This window comes from Pseudoliparis swirei, chromosome 21, assembly GCF_029220125.1.
Source record: "Pseudoliparis swirei isolate HS2019 ecotype Mariana Trench chromosome 21, NWPU_hadal_v1, whole genome shotgun sequence".
Lineage (NCBI taxonomy): Eukaryota > Metazoa > Chordata > Actinopteri > Perciformes > Liparidae > Pseudoliparis > Pseudoliparis swirei.
Genome location: NC_079408.1, coordinates 14,581,443 through 14,599,766, shown reverse-complemented (window position 1 = coordinate 14,599,766; position 18,324 = coordinate 14,581,443). Strand labels below are relative to the sequence as shown.

Here is an 18,324-nt window from a genome sequence, read left to right as displayed (position 1 = left end):
ACACTCACACACACACACACACGCCCTCCCATGTCCCCTGTGTGTGTGTGGGGGGGGGGGGGGTTAATGGCTCCCTGCTCCTCCATAACCTTCACACCTGATTACTCCAGGCGACCGGTGTCTGAGAGGCGGGGCCTCGACTCCTGCCCGGCGACACCCCCAGCACCGCCACTCTCACACACACGCACACACACACACACACACACACAAGTTCACGAGAGATGCTGACGCCAGATTGAGGAGGCCGTGTGTCCTTGATGAAGAGCAAGACAATTGTTCAAATCTTTGTCACTATCCCTTCTAATATATATAAATATAATATATAATAATTATGAAATATACAATAATGTATCTACCCAGTGGCTATAAGACGACGAACATGGTAGTTAGGGCTTTATTATCCAATATGAGTCATTTCATAACTTGATAATTTTATCACCATATTTGCATATTTCTGTAAACTCCCACGAGATTTAAATATGAATGAAAATAAGTAGTAATGTCGTATTTTGAGGGGGGAAATTAACAAAAATGTAAGTTTCAAGTGAATTTATTAAAAGACTTCCATGAAACATGCACTGTGCATTACATAACATATTGACGTATGATTTAATCACATTAATCCATCTAAAAAATATTATATCATTTTTAATTATGGCCCAGCCCTACTGAAAGGGAATATAGATGTGTTTTTAGTTTTTCTTATATTTAACACTATTAAACAAACTTATGATTCATGACTGGCATCATTTTTTTCTAAACATTTCTTTACATTCTATTTGGATTATTATAATCATAACACACACAATAAGTAAGGTCACATCAATTCTTTCATAACATCTTATGCAGAAGGTTATATAATGTGTGTAAGAAGCCAGATAACAAGAGCATTATGAGATAATACAGTATATTGTATAGTCTGCAGGGTCTGAATAGTGAACTTAACCAATATTAAACATTAACAATATTAAACAATACCATTGTGTATAGTCTCGTTATACTCTTATACACAACATTAATCTCAATAAACTCCATGATCAACACCTGGACAATGGGACGTTTGTTATATCTGCATTTCTACATTTGAAGGGGGCGGAGCCTATTGGAATACGTCATGATATTAAATAGCCAATCAAAATGCAGTCTTGCCACAAATAAAGTTATACTTTTTGTTTGTTTCTAAATAAACATGTGCTTGCATCGCAGTAACGAAGAGGTCCGGCGGTCACTTCAAATCCTTTTACTTTTCTCGGTTGCGACTCGCTTCAAAAATATTTGAGAATTCTATTAAAAAAAAATGCCGGCGCATATTTGTTGGCAAATAGAGAAACATTTTCTCTCCTACATTTTTATCTGATATTGAAGAAATATGTCAAGAAGAAGAATCCAAAGGGACCGGCGAGGAAATAAAAGTTATTTAGAGAAATACGCAGAAACCCGGAGCCTCTCGCTGACTCGGGTTCTCAAGTGGTTTGAAATAGAGCCAATGGAGAGTGTGTTATGGCCAATAACATGCTGTATATGTTCTTTATCTCCCTCGGTCACTCACTGCAGACATCAGTTACCACACACACACACACACACACACACACACAGCAGGGATGACTTCTCCTCCTGCTGGTTTATGAGGGTGGCCCTTATGGACTTGTTCTTTTATGGGTGTAAAAAGCAAACGCCGGACGGCCTTACATAACACAGTAATACTCGTTCCTCGGTGAGTGACCGGCTTTATTTCGCCCCCCCGGAGTTATCGGGATGAGACCCCCTTTGACGAGAACGCCATTCGGCGTCTATCTTAAGAAATCTGGTTTTTTTAAATCTGAAAACCAGTGCAGGCCCATCGCTGCAGATCTCATAAAGCAGCTTTGTGTGTGTGTGTGTGTGTGTGTTTGATCTAAATGGCAGTCGTCTGCTAACAGCAGCCATGTCTTGACGGAGGGCAGAGATGCGAGGAGACGTCTCCATGAGGACCGTCGCTCATCCCCGGCTCCTGTTTTCCTTCCTCTCTCTCGTTTATTCCCGCTCGCCCATTCCTACCTATACGTCTCTCTGCCTTTCATCTATCAAGCTCTACCCCCCCCACACACACACACCCCCGTGAAGCATCTCCCCCATCGGTCCACCGTACCAGATATATGCTTCATAGCGGAGGAGAGAGGGATGTTTCACCGAGGAACTGGAGAGCGGTAAGTGTGTGTGTGTGTGTGTGTGTTAGATGCATCACAAACGAGGGGAAGAAAGAGGGGTGAGGGGGCGACCACGTTGGTGTTTGAGTACAGAGGAGTGTGTGCATGTGTGTGTGTGTGATGCATCACAAACAGGTGGGAAAAAAGACGAGGGGTGAGGGGGCGACCAGGTTGGTGTTTGAGTACGGAGAAGTGTGTGTGTGTGTGTGTGCGTAGATGTTTGAGAGGACGGTGATTTTTGTTTTGGTTTTTTGAGAAGCGAACAGTGGAATGAATCACCCCCCCCCCCCTCCAGAATGTGAGAGATTCGAGCACGGGCGAACCCCACCCCCCCACTGCTCTCCCTTATATAACGCCGTCTGCACCCGCCCTCGTTGCTCTCCCCATCGTCTGCTCCTTATCTGTGTCCATCGTCTTCTTGTTTCCTCTCCTCCCTTCCTTCCTCTCCCCCTCATCCTCCTCACATCTCCCCCCCCCCCCCTCTCTGTTTTGGAGAAAAGAAGAAGAACGCTCCAAGAGGGATGCTCTGATTGATGGTTTTAACTGCCGTTCCCAGCCTGCCGTGGGAGAGGAGGGGTCTCCCGTGGGAGAGACATCACTCCTGACGGGCGGCGTGGCCGTGGACAGCTGCCGGCGCTCCTCTTCATCAGAGTTTCTGTAATGAGTGCACGTCTAACCTGAGAGGAGGCAGACTGGTGGCGGAATGAGGGTACTACATCATCAATGCTTTGAGCCATTGAGACGTGATCCAATCGGACATCTGTGTTCCGTGAAGAGATGCACAGGAAGTCCGTGTGGATAAAGGAAATCATTTCCTATTGATGAACTATTTATTCAGAATAAAACACTGCGAGATTATTTGTTGGACTATTTATTTCAGGTTCTTCTTCAACCTAACCGGTATTGAGCTCATTTGCTACATTAGAGACATTTAGAGTTGTTGTGCTTCCTTCTTTTGAAAGGGATAACTTCCTCTGCAACAGCAGAAAAAAACTACAAGCAACGGTCCCAGTTTTCATGAAATGCTTATTATCCAGCGCACTAACACGTCTCATAAGATCCATAATAGATTCATGATGTGACAACGGCTTATGTTTTGAGAAACTAGAACTTCATGAGGAATAAAATCTCCTCATCATCACCATGCATTTCTCTAACCTGGTCATAGGATTTACCATACAAAAGTTTGGGGTCACTTAGAAATGTCTTTTCAGAGTAAAACACTGTTTTCTATCAATGAGGATAACATTAAATTAATCATAAATACTCTCTCTACATAGTAAATGTGGGAAATGACTTTTCTCTGGTGTTTAATGAAGTCTCTAAAGAGGTGTATAGAGGCCCATCTCCAGTGTTCTAATGGCACATTGTGTTATCGCCTTAGAAGACTAACGGAGGGGAGAACCCTTTTTATGTGAGCGCAGCTGAAAACAGTTTTGCTGGTGAGAGAAGCTGTAAAACTGGCCTTCCTTTAAACCACAAGTTTGAAGAACAACATTAATATTTACAATAAAAATCATTATTAATAACCTTGTTCATGGAAAAACACGAATTTGTCTGTGTGACCCCACACTTTTGAACGGCAGTGTATATAACATAAAGGAGGGTAACTACATCACCAGTGAAATCCCTCCATCCAGATTACCGCAGAGGTAGAACACACAGTGTCAGTGATGATGACCTTGGAGCTGAGCAAAGATGGCGTCAACCGCTCTGCCGCCAAGATGAAGTACGAATCTTGAGGGGAATCGAGCAAGACAAGCGTGCCACCCTCCTGCCCCCCGCCCTCTAAAAGCTGCTCAGTGGACCCCATCCTCCTTTTCCTTAAACATGGCGGCTGGCGCTGCTCCACCTGGTCCCCAAGTTGAAAAGACAAGAGAATCGTCTCCCCTTATCCGAGTAAAGATAATTGAAATTGCGTCCAGAGTATACCGGCGGGCACTGGAACATTGGTGTGGACAGTTGTTATTGGACAAGAGGGGCAGGAAGGCAATCTCCTCACCTGGCGAGGTCTGGTGAGCAGATTGCCCCTCAGGTGTCTGAAGTTCACAGAGAGAGGGGGGGGGGGAATGACTCAACATTTAATTTCTGGATATTTTGTATATTGTACCTGTGTGATATGATGGCTGTATATTTACTCTGTAGAGTGATGTACAGGATGTGTGTGTGTGTGTGTGTGTGTTTGTGTGTGCTTATGTATGTAGACGTCTGGCTCGGCCAAATGAGGTGATCGCTTTGTATCTATTTATTTTAATGTATTTATTTTCCTGTTCCTCTAGGTGGGTGTACCAGTGGGAGGGGTGGGGTTGTTGTCCGTTTGTATATGTCAACACAATAGAAGAAAAACAATTGAAATATCAGTTGAAGTACATGTTTACTGTGTTATGTACCTGTCAATATTTCCAGATTTAAAAATAAAAGAATTTAAAAAAAAGAATGACTCGACTGTATTGGAATTAGTAATATATATTATGATGCACGTCATTAAATTGCCATTTAAAAAAAATATTAACTGTATTTTTTCATTCTACAGCTTTGGTGAACACTTTTTTTAAAATCTCTAATACATATTAAATGGCCATTTAATTTAACTGATTAATACAATATTAAAGCGTATTGTTGAAGTTGTTAAATAAATAGATAAATGTGGCTTAAGATGAGATAAGAGTGAACAATGTAACTCATATAACTCACTATCACAAGTTGATTACTTCAATTAAGACGATTATTTTGTATTAATTACAAGTTCTTTTTGTTTTAATGGAACATGTTATCTTAATACATATGCAAATGAGGCAATGCCTTATCACATTTGTGTTAATCTGAATACATTTCCACAATAAAAAGCTGAATATCGGATGAAGCCATGCCGGTTCAAAATGTACCCGTAAAAATATCCGAAACAATCCTTTAATGTTTCCTAACCAAGCCTTTTTACTTTACAGAATCATACATAATAAACGACATTCTTCTACTCTGTTGATAGACACACACACACACACACACCATAACACGCTCCATTCCTGCCGTATAGAGGAAAATGTTCTGATTACAAATTCCTTTGAAGCTCACGTCGGCTTCAAAGAATTTCTTTATTAGGTCGTTTCCGTCCAACATTTTAAGAGGCATTTGGTTCCCATTTAAACATGCGGGAGGCAAAATATGATGACGAGTGTGGGAAATAAATGAAGATGCATCCACGGAGGAGATAAATACACGTGCATATAGGATTTGTGTGGAACTGACAGGAAGGTCGGTTCAATCCATAATTTACGTGATGATTGACCGTCCACTAATATTAAACAAACTGTTCAATAGTTTAAACTCGTTAACTACTGGGAAATGTGAAATTAATCTACGTTGTCCATTCATATCATATGACGTCGCCATCTCTAAGGGTGGGTGCGTTATGTTAATAACATATTCTTCTTATTGGCTCATTGCATCATATTTGGCCCGGGGTTTTGGGAGGATGAAATGAACATTAAAGAAAGAAGTCCTCTCCTCCATCGGAGCATTAAATTGCCTTTAAAAAAAAAAATCAAATCCCAATCCCAGCATCTCCCGAAATAAATTGCGATAGATGCTAAACCTCCGGGAAGCGTAGGATGTGGTGCGTGCTGAGGGCAACTTCTAGTGCCACCAGCGAATCCTTCTTCTACATCTATTGGGCCGCGATGACTCGTGCTTTAAGGTGAGTGATTGGAAACTCATTCATATTCAATATTTGAGGACGTAAGTTAGCCATCGGCTTGGTGTGGCTGCTAAGAAACTTCAATACCAATTAGATTGAACAAACACAAAGATGGCTACGAGCGCCCGCAGCGAACACCGGTACCGTACCTGTGGTGGCCACGGTTACGATATGAACCGTCCTCGTGACACTAACACACACATGGGGGAGGAGTGTGACAGCTGACAACTCGGTGACGGCTAGAGACAGAAATACGCCGCGCAATCGTATGGGATTCATTTCCCCGGCCGACAATATGTGCCAATATATACACCAAAAGCGACGCGATTAGTCGCATCGCCCAAAACGCGTGAGTTTACTCGCTCGACCATTTGCCGTGTTCACGCCATAAGCGTCGCGACCCTCCGCGAGGGGCGGGGCTTATCTCTGTGGCTTGCCTCCGTAAAAAAACCATTATCATTTCCTTCATCCACCACGGAAAAATTAACCACTAGTTCTGCTTCATACTTGTTGAGGACGTCCCACAAACGTCGGAACATCTAACGCCCTCGTGATTGGGTTCATAACATTAATATAATATATATTTATATTTATATATGACATCACCCGTAGGCTCACACAGCTCGGTCAATTTCACCGATGAAGTTACTGTTACGTCTGAAAGATTTCCGCTTCCAGCTACGAGAGCGGAACATCTAAACTTGTGTTATTGTGTTCATAACATTATTATCCTTCTTGATCCGATTCAACAGCGGCGGGACAGCGATGACGAGCAACTCAAGAGCTGATTTGCCCGAGTTGCGTAAATACCGCCTCAAAGTTGAAATTGTACAACTATGAGCGAAAATTTCATCGCTCACATTGCGTCGCCCCAAACGCCCCAAACGCGCCGCCCGGAAAAATGTTGCATCTATCTCAGCCACACGCGTCTGTACGTTGACTTTTCATGGGATTCGGTCGCGCGAAAAAATAGCGTCACTTTTGGTGTGAACGTACCATTACTCCTGCTGCAGTTAGCCATCAGTGTGCGGCCCTTGCTGGTCTCTGGAATAGTTCAATACAAAAGCTACAAATGTGGAAACTGAATTTTTAAAAAGACTCAATTATAGGATATAAGGGTAGGTGAAAAATATGCCAACGTATTTAGTTACTACTAAATTAAAATCAATGGGATTGTGTCTATTCGTCGAAATAAATGACTCTTTTCATTTCATTTCATACCACAGGTTTCGTGTGTTGAGCAACGTTAGCTCACAGCGGGAGCGTTTATTTCACCTCTGGTGGGGCTCTGCTATGAACATTTTAATAGCACTGATGCACATCTTCAGTCTGGCTGGAAGAGCAGGCAGTGAAAAGAGCATTTGTTTTGAGACCAGAGTAGAAGAGATTATTACCAACGTGCTATACTCAAGCCAAGAAGAGGCTAACCTTTACATTAACAGCGTGCTCACACGTTTTTGAATCTTTAACACGGCTGCTTTGCACACATGAACAATTCCCTCTGAATGTGTGTGTGTGTGTACTGTAGAAGTGTGATGAAGTCGCCGGGTTGGATTTAAACACATCATCAGCGGATGAAAATCAGCTGAACATTCACCCCACAAGCTAATTAATCACACAGCAACAGCAGCTGACATCCATTCTTGCTCATATTACGCTCGATAAAATATTACAACGTGCTCTCATTCCCAACTCATATGGAGACACTTGGGTACCCCTTGATGTTACTTAGGCAACAAGAGTAATTTTGGTTAGAATGCGTACATTTGTTACACAACTTTGACATTTTTGAGGTTGTCTTACATACGAAACTTAGCGCTGAATCTTGGGTGAAGGTCATAGGCTTAAGTTTATTTATTTAAACCTTTATTTAACCAGGTGAATCCCATTGTGATTCACTTTTGCACTCTTTTTCGAGGGTGACCTGGACAAGACATAAGAACCACGTAGTTACAAACAAAAGAACACAGAGCAATATGATTAAAAAGAAACTAAAAGTTAAGAGACAGTGACATAACCAAGTTAATTTAAGAAACATTGACATGTTTGGGAACCTGCCTCCACTTCATTAGTTTTATATTTAAAGCACGTCGAGGGGCGTGACACATGTGGACTAACTATTACGTCCAGTGGGATTCTGTGATTATGTCATACCCCATTGATAATAACACAAAGCTGATGGAGGGTTACAGGTTTTGACACCTTTAACATTCATTACTTTCCTCTATCTCGTCAGAGGCCTGATCCCATGTCTTCACTGCATCTAATATTGTTATCATAATTGTTATTGTATTATATTGTGTTAGTACCTTGCCCCTGTTGTTCTTATTTTCTCGTTATTATAATTTTAAACGCTTTGTGTTAATCGAAAGCTCACCTGCTTTCGCCTAAAGCTGCAGTAGCTGCAGGGCGATACTCGTGCTGGCGCCGTTAGCTAAAGCTAATCGCGCGCGACGTTACGTAAGTAACCCGGCCTGAGAATTACATTGTTCCATGTAAGGTTATAAAGTTATATTTTGTTACCTGTGACAGATATAACAGTAGTGTGTGAGGATGTATTGTTTTAGGTTGCCTGTTAACAATGAATGTAATTATTGTCTAAAACATGCAAGTTTGGCCAGCATAACACAGACAGTGACGCAGATATTATTGTGAGACTGTCTCGGTGTGTTTACAGGTGAGAAAAGCACACAAGCGCCATATATATTAATGTTATGTTTGCTCGCTTTGGCGGTGCTCTATTTTGATCGTTATTAAGTGTGCAGTCGTTAAAGAGAAGACAGCTAACTAAGGATGGCGCCGTTAGCTAAAGAATACTAATCGCGCTAGCTTTTTAGCGCCATTGTAGCGTCAGTAACCTGGCCTGATAATTACATTATTCCATGTGAGATTATATAGTTACATGTTGTGTCTCGTGACAGATATAAACACTAGTGTGTCAGAATGTATAGTTTTAGGTTGTCTGTTCTTAATGAATGTAATTATTGTCTAAAACAAGCAAGTTAGACCAGCATAACACCGAGAGTGACGCAGATATTAATGTGAGACTGTCACAGAGCACAATACAATCATCTGGAATGCTGAATGGACATTGTCATCCTTCAGTGTGTGACACATGGCTATTCAATCATTCTCTGTGCAGCGGTATCTTTGGGATAAGAGTTGGAACCTCACAACTTACATCCATCACCCTCACCCGTTAATGTATCATATAAAATATGCAACGCTACAGGCTATATTGCACGGCTCTTCATTGTCTGGAAGCATCTGTTATGGTCGGGTTACATTAAAATACGTGACAGATCCATATGCCAATGATTTTTTGTGTCGTGTATTATTTTGTTAAGTATAGTTTTTGCTTCCACTAATTGATACACACACAGACGTGGTGTGTGTATGTGTGTGTGTCTGACTGTGGTCTGGAGTGTTGGCTTGCAGGTGGACGGGCCAAAGGGCACGGCATCAGCAGAAGGAGAGCTCGCGCCCCAGCACGCTGGCCATATGTCATGACGGATCGCATCTCGTCTTGGCAAAGAGAAGAAGGTGGTGCTGCCGGCTGCTGAAAGGCCGCCTTCCACACAGATATCATCAGCCCGACACCCTGACCCGACCGGAGCCGATGGCGACCGCTCCGGATCGCGTCCGGTCGCATCAAGGTGGCGGAGCAGGAACACGTCAGGGCGTACGAGCACAAAGCCGGTCATTCTCATCTCACGACGCACTAGAAGTGATACAAGATGATGGAGCAGGTCAACATCATCATAGTCAATCATTTATTTTGAAGGTTGTCCACTACACTGTGTTTTTAATAGACTCAGAAGGTCTTTCAGTGAGACTCAGGAGGCCTCTGTGTTTCACTGAGTGACTCGGAAGGTCTTTCAGTGAGACTCAGGAGGCCTCGGTGTTCTATTGAACCACTCAGAAGGTCTTTCAGTGAGACTCAGAATGCCTCGGTGTTCCACTGAACCACTCAGAAGGTCTTTCAGTGAGACTCAGGATGCCTCGGTGTTCTACTGAACCACTCAGAAGGTCTTTCAGTGAGACTCAGGATGCCTCGGTGTTCTACTGAACCACTCAGGTCTTTTGTTCAAGCGTCAGATCGATTCTTCAATGAACACCGTCAGGTTTTGGATTTAGATTTAGCATCTTTCTGATGGTCATGATTCAAGGGGCATATTCTGGTGTTCTTTGTTCCTTGTAGTGTTTCTTGTCTACTGTGTTGTTAAGTGTTCTGATCTAATCTAATCTATTTTTTTCTGCTAATGTTTTATGGGACATCTTCTGGTTTTATTTGTTCCTTGTCGTGTGTTTCTTGTCTGTTGTTGTCCGTATGAATTTTTGGTGGCAATTGAGTTCCCCCACTGGGGATTAATAAAGTGTTCTGATCTAACCTAATCTAGTTTTAGAAGTAGTAGCAGTAGTAGTGCCACAACAAACCCAGATAAAAAAATAATAATGTCCCAGATCAAGTTTAACGTGGGTGACCAGACGTCCTCTTTCCCCCCGACTTGTCGTCTTTTTGAGACCTAAAAAATGCGTCCGGCAGGGATTCCAAAAACATCCGGGATTTTGCTTCGTTGGATATTTGTGTTTCTCTGGGTCTTTCACAAACTAGTTATTACGCCCTTACAAGTTTTGGAAATGGTATCTCCCTTACGTTCCACATTCTTGCGCGAGCTCTGACTGTAGAGAGAACAGTCATTGGTCGACCGATCTCAGTGTTGCCAGATAAACGATAATTATCCTCGAAATACGACCATTTTGAGCCTTTGGTACGATACTTCACCATTTCCAATCTGGCAACACTGAGCACCTTGCTGCCTCCACTAGTTGCATTGTTGTTTGTTTGTGCGGCATACTATACACTTCTACCCCCCCCCCCCCCCTGTCAGCACTGTTTTCAGTTTTGCATTGTTAACTATGAGCTGCCGGTCTTTCCCTGAAACATGGTGCGGTTCTCTGGTGATCTTCTACTTTTACTGCATCTCTTTGGATGTTCTGAGGTCAAGATGGAAAATGGTAGCCATCATTTCATAAAGCCAGTAGCTGGAGACATAGTATTGATACCCGGATGTATTACTGAAACTCAGGGCTTACATTATTGTGCTTCTCTGGAGGAGGAATCGACCGCCAGATGTCATGGCATTGAACCATACCCTGGTTTGCTTCCACTCTATTTGTCTGCTCTCTCTCTCTCGCATCTTTCATGCACTCACACACTCATATTTCGGGCTCCTTTACAGAGTGTGGCTGTGAAGCGAGGAACCGCCTTATAACGGCGCTCAGTCAACCAAAGAAAATATATAACGGTTAAATAAAATATTCCTTTTAGAAACTGTTTGAACCCAGTGTTCCAAGTCAAGTGTCGAATATTATTATTTAATATTTAAACACATCTGCTGGATGAAGAGAAAATCGATGAAATAAATGGTGTTGCCATGACGAAAGAGTGGACATTTTTCTGAAAAACTAAAAGGCCTTGTGACAATCTGTCACGTCAAAAATACACCAGAGACGATAATGTACGGTAACGGGGAATCCAGGTCATCCCTGCAGTGGGATGGAAAGAAGACTAAATAAAATCGGATCATACAACCTCCCCAGTGCTTGTCCGCCATCTAGTGGTCCAAACCGGAGTCTACATTTCCTCTCGGCATTAAATTGAATGTGCCATGCCGGTGGCTCCACACATAACAAGTGGTGTGATTCGTCATACACTGAGACCACTTCCATGCCCGGCGGAGGATTTTCTGAAGTTTTTTTGGATTGCACTCCATAAAGTCTGACACAACCAGCGCTCACGTGTATTTTAAGTGCCGGGACGTGACACACATACAGCACCGAACACACCAACACATCGGGGCGGATCACTTGTACTGAACATCTTGGCTCTGTAACCACCGTCACTCCACAATAAGGACAATACAAACTGATAAATATATATATATAGATATATAGATTTGTATATATCTTTTCTAAGTTAGTTCTGGTCATAAGACGTTCAGTATTAATGTAAAATATCCTGCCATCCTCCAACCAACAAGCAAAACAATCCAGATGGATGAATGGTTTAGTTTAAGAATAAATTTTAGTGGAACTCATTCAAATTCAATATTTGAGGACGTAAGTTAGCCATCGGCTTGGTGTGGTAAGAAACTTCAATACCAATTAGATTGAACAAACACAAAGATGGCTACGAGCCCCCGCAGTGAACACCGGTACCGTACCTGTGGTGGCCACGGTTACGATATGAACCGTCCTCGTGACACAAACACACACATGGGGGAGGAGTGTGAAAGCTGACAACTCGGTGACGGCTAGAGACAGAAATATACCGCGCAATCGTATGGGATTCATTTCCCCGGCCCACAATATGTGCCAATATATACACCAAAAGCGACGCGGCTTGTCGCATCGCCCAAAACGCGGGAGTTTACTCGCTCGACCATTTGCCGTGTTCACGCCATAAGCGTTGCGACCCTCTGCGAGGGGCGGGGCTTTTCTCTGTGGCTTGCCTCCGTAAAAAAACCATTATCATTATAGTTTAATAATCAATTTTAGTTAATATTTTTCTGTCTTTTCACACGAACTTGGTCCTGTGGTCCACTACAGGGACATGTTTCAATACACTTAATTACCTTGAATATACTTTTATTCTGCCTGTTTATTTAATATTGCTATTGAAATATTATTATTTTTCCGTATATTTTCTTTAACTTTTTTTTCTTCTTTTTCATTACTATGCACTGCTGCTTTAATCCTGCAATTTCCCCACTGAAGGATTAATAAAGGATTATCTAATCTAATGCTGTAAAAATAAAAAATAAAATCATTTTTGTAAGAGATATCACACAAAAATAAGAAGTTGGAATACACTATTTCCCCTCAGTTCCCAGGAGGATGTAATTATACTAATAACTCAATACGTACATATTCTAAAAACAATATAAAGGAAGGCAAATGAAGAGCACTCAATTGGTTTTCCTCTATGCTTCCTCCTCGGTTGCTGGGGTTAATCAAAGTCAGGTCTCCATCGTTCCCACCCAGACAGAGACACCATGCCAATTCACACACACACACACACACACACACACACACACACACACACACACAAAGTGTCGCAAACATCAGGTTATCTCCGTCGGTGTCACTGTGGCTGGCAGCACTTACCTGTGTGGGCTAGTTGCTCTATTGTCAGTGTGGTCATGATATCAATAATAACAGTGTGCTGTCACGCTGTCAGCATGTGGCACAGAAAAAAACATCCAGAGAGAAAAAGAAATAAACAAGCGTGCACCAGGTGGTGCCGTCTCTCAATGGATTAGCAGTTAGGATTTCTGAGGGTGGGGGGCAAAAACTACAGTTTGTGGCCACATAGAAAAGAAGCAAACACCTGTGTGTGTGTGTATGTGTGTGTGTGTGTGTGTGTGCAGTCGAGTGGAGAGACGGGAGCGCTGCATAATAGAACAATAGAACAATAGAAGCACAGAAACAGCCAACAGGGGTGTGTCGAGTTGCCCTTTTCTGAATGCGTCACCGGTGGAGGTTGACGGGGAAATGACAGCAAGCGAGGTGGGAGGTAAAAAAACAAATCATTATGAAACAATAACCAAATATGTGGCGGGGAAAAAAAAGAAGGGAAATCAATCAAAGTGACATAAGTTATGGGAAGATGATAGAAAAAATGTGTCTTGTGATGAGGAAGACATACAAATGAGGGTAAGAAGGAGACAAATGAAAGATGGCGATGAGAAGAAAAGAAAAAAAAGATGCTTAATGGAATATTAAATTCCACTTATTAAAAATCTGGTAGAGTGACATTAGGGTAATGAGGGAGAGAGAGAGTTGTCACTCGTCATGAGGGCGGGCGAAAGCAGAAAAGGGCCACCGCACCGAGATCAACAAAATACAGTCAGAAGAATGGAGAGAACCACTTACTGAGGTTACAGTCTATCCTGATACAATCTGGCAGGGGAGAAAGAGCGGAAATGGTGAGATCAAATAAAAAGAAAAAAAAGAAACAAAAAGAGACAGAAAGAAGATACGAGAGAGAGAGAGAGAGAGAGAAAAAAAGACATTTTACATCCTTCAAGGTACATTCTGCAGACAACCAAGCATTGCTCTGGGGCCACCATCCGGGGACAGGCTCTGAGTCAGGATCACCCTTTTCATCCATCAATCCCCCCCCCCCCCCCCCCTCAAAGCACCGCAGAAGGCAAGTCTCAGCGTCCACGCTGAGGTCACACGGGAGGAGGACGTTCGTTGTCGGTGTGATATAAAGACTTCTACGTGACGGCGGACGTATTCGCCATTATATACGTTTCTATGTGAGGTTATGAAATACTGATTCAAGATTTACAGTTCCATCTGGCATGTTTCATGTCAACAGTCTGTGGTTTTCCTCTTTGTAAATCATTATAAAACAATATAAAGCATGCACTACTTCACCTGTCATGAATATATGATTAACCTCATTAAACCAGTCAGATGAAGCCTAATAAACTACAACGGTGATTTTTTCCGGTCAGAATATGACGGCCTGAATCCCCGGTTGCTCTTCTGGAGTTGCGCTGCATACCAATTCTTTTTTCTCTGCCTCTGCTTGGCGCTCACTAGAGACACCTTCAGCCTTTTTTTTTTTTTTGGAGCTTGGCTTGCCTTCTGCAGCACTTTGAAGCGTGACAAACCCAACAGTGTAAATGACAAGAAAGGGTGATCTGCACATCCCAGCCACCTCACGCCTGGTGCACACACACACACACACACACGTGCGCGCACACTCTGCGACACATAAGACTGGTCGCTGTGCTCTTTGCTACAAGCGGTGCGACAATAACACAGTCGGAAAAGAGAAAAAACACGCCGTTTTACACGACGTGTCGTCAGGACGGTGGAGCTGGAACACTCAATCCTGCTCTGTAGCTTACCCCTGACCTTTGACCCCTGGTAAGGGGAATGGGAAACAGAGACTTCCTTCACAGGGATCACAAAGTACTACATGAGTATCCCCGTTTTGAATGTCTCCATCTGGATAAGAATCCATTGCTGTTGCTGTAGCGCTGTGTGTGCGTGTGGCGGCGTGGTTGGGTTGTGGTCTCGAGCTGTCAACCGCTACAGAATAGTGGACACAAACAGCCAGGGACCAGCGGCGCGCTGTAGAGAGGTGGTGGTGGTGGTGGTGGGGGGGGGGGGTCATGTAGATCAGGACCCCGGCAGTGTTTTCAGAATAGATAGATCTCTTTGATACATGTAGAAGTTGTCCGACAGGATGTGAAAGTTTCTTTATATGACGATCAAGACATTAAATGTTGTCATGTGTGTGTGTGTGTGTGTGTGTGGGGGTGTTAGTGTGATGGACTGAACAGGTTATCCTCCTCATCTAGGTCTTCTCCATACCATTAGGGCTAATGCTGTACAATTATAGCCTTTCCTGATGTTTAATCAGCAGGAATTTGATTATCACTCCAATTAGTCATTATTAAATGGGCATGGATTAATGCCCTAAAAGACACCGAGGATCCCCTAAAGTCGTTACACTTTAGCTGTTAATTAATCCCTTTGGAAAAACAGATCAAAAAGTAGAAAAAAAGTCCTGATTAGCGTCTTCAGGTGTCATTTAAGCATTTAAGCCCAGTTGAAGCCGGAGCAATGGGAACGTTGGGGAAATTTGGGTAGAAATCATAGCTGCAAATGTGTCTTTCTTTTTTTTGGGGGGGGGGGGGGGGGGGGGGGTTCAAGGAGACAACTACAGCCGCGAGCCGGTCTCTCTCTGGCTGTTTGATCCGAGGGCCGCAGACATAAAGGCCGTTGAAGGGATGAAAAGTTCCATCTTGGCCAGGTGGGGTGTTGATGAGCGACAGAAAGATGAGAGAGAGAGAGAGAGAGAGGAAGGTGGGGAAGAAATGCCATAGAAAAGATAGTAGAAAGTGACCGCCTCCGCCCCCACCTTCCTGTCTCCATGGCGGCTTAAACTCTCAAACTGTCATGCTCCTCCTGGTTCACCGCTGAGGGTCCTTAAGCTGGAAGGTCACACCCGTCTACGTCTAGAGGTCTTTCTGCAGCCGGTTTCTATAGTGGGGATTGCCCCTTCGATGAAACCCAACTTCCTTACCCCCCCCTTCTTCTCTCAACCCTCTGTAATTACTCATGATGAGAGTTCATCCTCTCCTCTTCGCAGCCCTAATGGGGCAGAGGTAGAGCCAAACCAGTCCACTCCACCGGGACCCCCGAGGAGGAGCGACACAGGAACGAGGCCACCTCGCCTAAGCTGCCTAGAGACAGGCTCGTCAGTGGGGGCACGGCTCGGGGTCGGGTTAGAGATGGAGGAGTTGCTATGAGGCGTCACGGGGGAACAAAAGGTAGTGGGTGAAAGGGAGAAGGGATGGAAAGAGAGGAGAGGAATTAAAGCAGAGCGACTCCCCGGACCCTAAAAGGGCAAAATGGGGAGGGGTTCTTTTACTTTTAGTCTTATCTTCCTGCAGCAATTAACTAAAGGAGGAGGAGTTTCTATATTTGTACCTCAGCAAAAATAAAACTGGCAAAATAAATACACTGATGGCATTTCTTATTGATACCAAGGGGCAGTGGTGGGCGGAACACATCTATTAGCATAATGCACTGCCAACTAAAGCGATTAAATGAAACGAAGCGTGCTCGATCACACAAAACTAATATGAAGTAACTGAGGGACACATTTAGAAGCTTGTCCCCACCCGACTAGATCAATAGAAAAGGTCAAACCGTCCTTCGGAGATGAGGAGACAGGGGATGGTAGGGGAAAGGTCAGCGGGGTCAGCCATGAGATGAATCACGACGGGCCTACCGAGGTTCACGGTGAGCTTGACGCGCCCTCCGTCCAGCTCCAGCCGCAGGGTGTCCGCCGACTCCTTGGAGGTGGTGGCCATGAGCAGGCCGTACGCCCGCTGGGACATGAAGCGCAGGGCCACGTCCTCGGCCTCCGTGTGCATGGTGACCGGCACGATGATCTTCAGGTACATGCTGCCGTCGTAACTCAGCACCGTCGCCTCTGCAGGGGGGGGGGGGGGTGAGTTGGTTACGCATTACACGGGAGAGTTTAGAGGATGCTGGGACATGAGCATGGAGGGCGGTCGGACAGGACAGTCCGGTATCGATCGCCACGTTCAAGCAATTGGCTAATTCAGTGTGCAAGTGACTTTTTTTCGTCCCGATGTGCGCGCACACGCCGGCATCCGAGCTCTGCGGCGCGCGAGACGGAGATCGGAGTCGTGTTAACGCGACACGTAGAGACAGAATGACATGCTGCTGGTTAGAGACGACCAACAACAGACGGATTGGAAGCTCATTCTGCGCATGCGTTAAATGCGCAACAAAAAAATAACTAGTTAAACCTGTAATTTAATTAACTGAGTTAACGCGTTATTTTTCACAGCACTAAAATAAACTGAATTGAATTGAATTGTGCTCTCTGTAATTTTCTTGGATTCAACATCTGATAACACAAGAGACAGAATTTCAGGGTCATAATGATATTTTAAGCTCATTTGGACTCTATCATGGACTAGTTCAGTGTCAAATATACCATTCAATGGAAAAAAATCTAATAATAATGAATATTAATGCAAAGAACAGAGAGACGTCGATAGTTTTTTCTTGTATTCCCTTTTTATTTGCCTCAAGTAAATCTAAATGTAAGGAGGCAGCAATCGTTAACAACTACTGTTACATTCTGTAACCACCTGGTTGAAGCCCCCCTTAAATAGGCCTGGCGACGCCCCTGATCACATTTAATATTATTTGGGAAACTCCACCCATGTGATGTATGTGACACATTTCAGTCCTAGCTGCTCTTATAATTTTGGATGGTAGCATGAAAACTGCAGCTCTTTATTTCCCTTTGTGTTCTTTTTGTAATTGCACCTTCATGTGAGCAGAATGTCCCCTGATTATTTTGAGATGAATCTACCACCCACAGCATGAAGGAAATGAAAAACCGCGCCCACGTAATCGTAATAATGAATCCACGGTCAGACGCTCCTCCGGCGGCAACTAAAGTGCGGCTGATTTTTCCCGAGACATCCTTATTCACACTCGGCACAGCCCGCGGTTATGCTCCCTCTCTCTGGAATCAGCCATGCCATAAATAGGCCGCTGTGTCGAGTGACAGTTCCCGGAGTACTGCTCATATTTTTGCAGTGTGGGGTCGCTGTGCGTCAACACAGGGCGAAACGTGAGTCACGCGATGTAGTTGGAGGCGTCAGAAGATGACGTCATTGGAAATAAGCGTAAAACAATCTCTGTTTTATGGTGGGCAAACGTGGAATAAGCAGTAATAATTAAAACGTAGATTTGTAGTTACAGAAAATACTAAAACCAGCTCCAAACACCATCAGGGCTGTTAGTCCTCTGTGATGCTCCCTTGCTTTTCTTCCTCTCGAAGTCAATATCACTGATTTATACAAATCA

The 18,324-nt window shown here is 43.7% G+C and overlaps 1 protein-coding gene across 8 annotated transcripts in view; it reads right to left on the bottom strand.

Annotated features, from left to right (window-relative positions):
• Positions 1 to 18,324, bottom strand: part of nrxn2b (neurexin 2b) — an 856,499-nt gene that overhangs the window by 414,685 nt on the left and 423,490 nt on the right. For all 8 annotated transcript variants that reach the window (XM_056442212.1, XM_056442208.1, XM_056442207.1 and 5 more), the window contains exons 11-12: positions 16,703 to 16,906; positions 13,819 to 13,845 (exon numbers count right to left, since the gene is read on the bottom strand). In XM_056442212.1, coding sequence (XP_056298187.1) covers positions 13,819 to 13,845; positions 16,703 to 16,906 — 231 coding nt within the window. The remainder of the gene's footprint in view (positions 1 to 13,818; positions 13,846 to 16,702; positions 16,907 to 18,324) is intronic.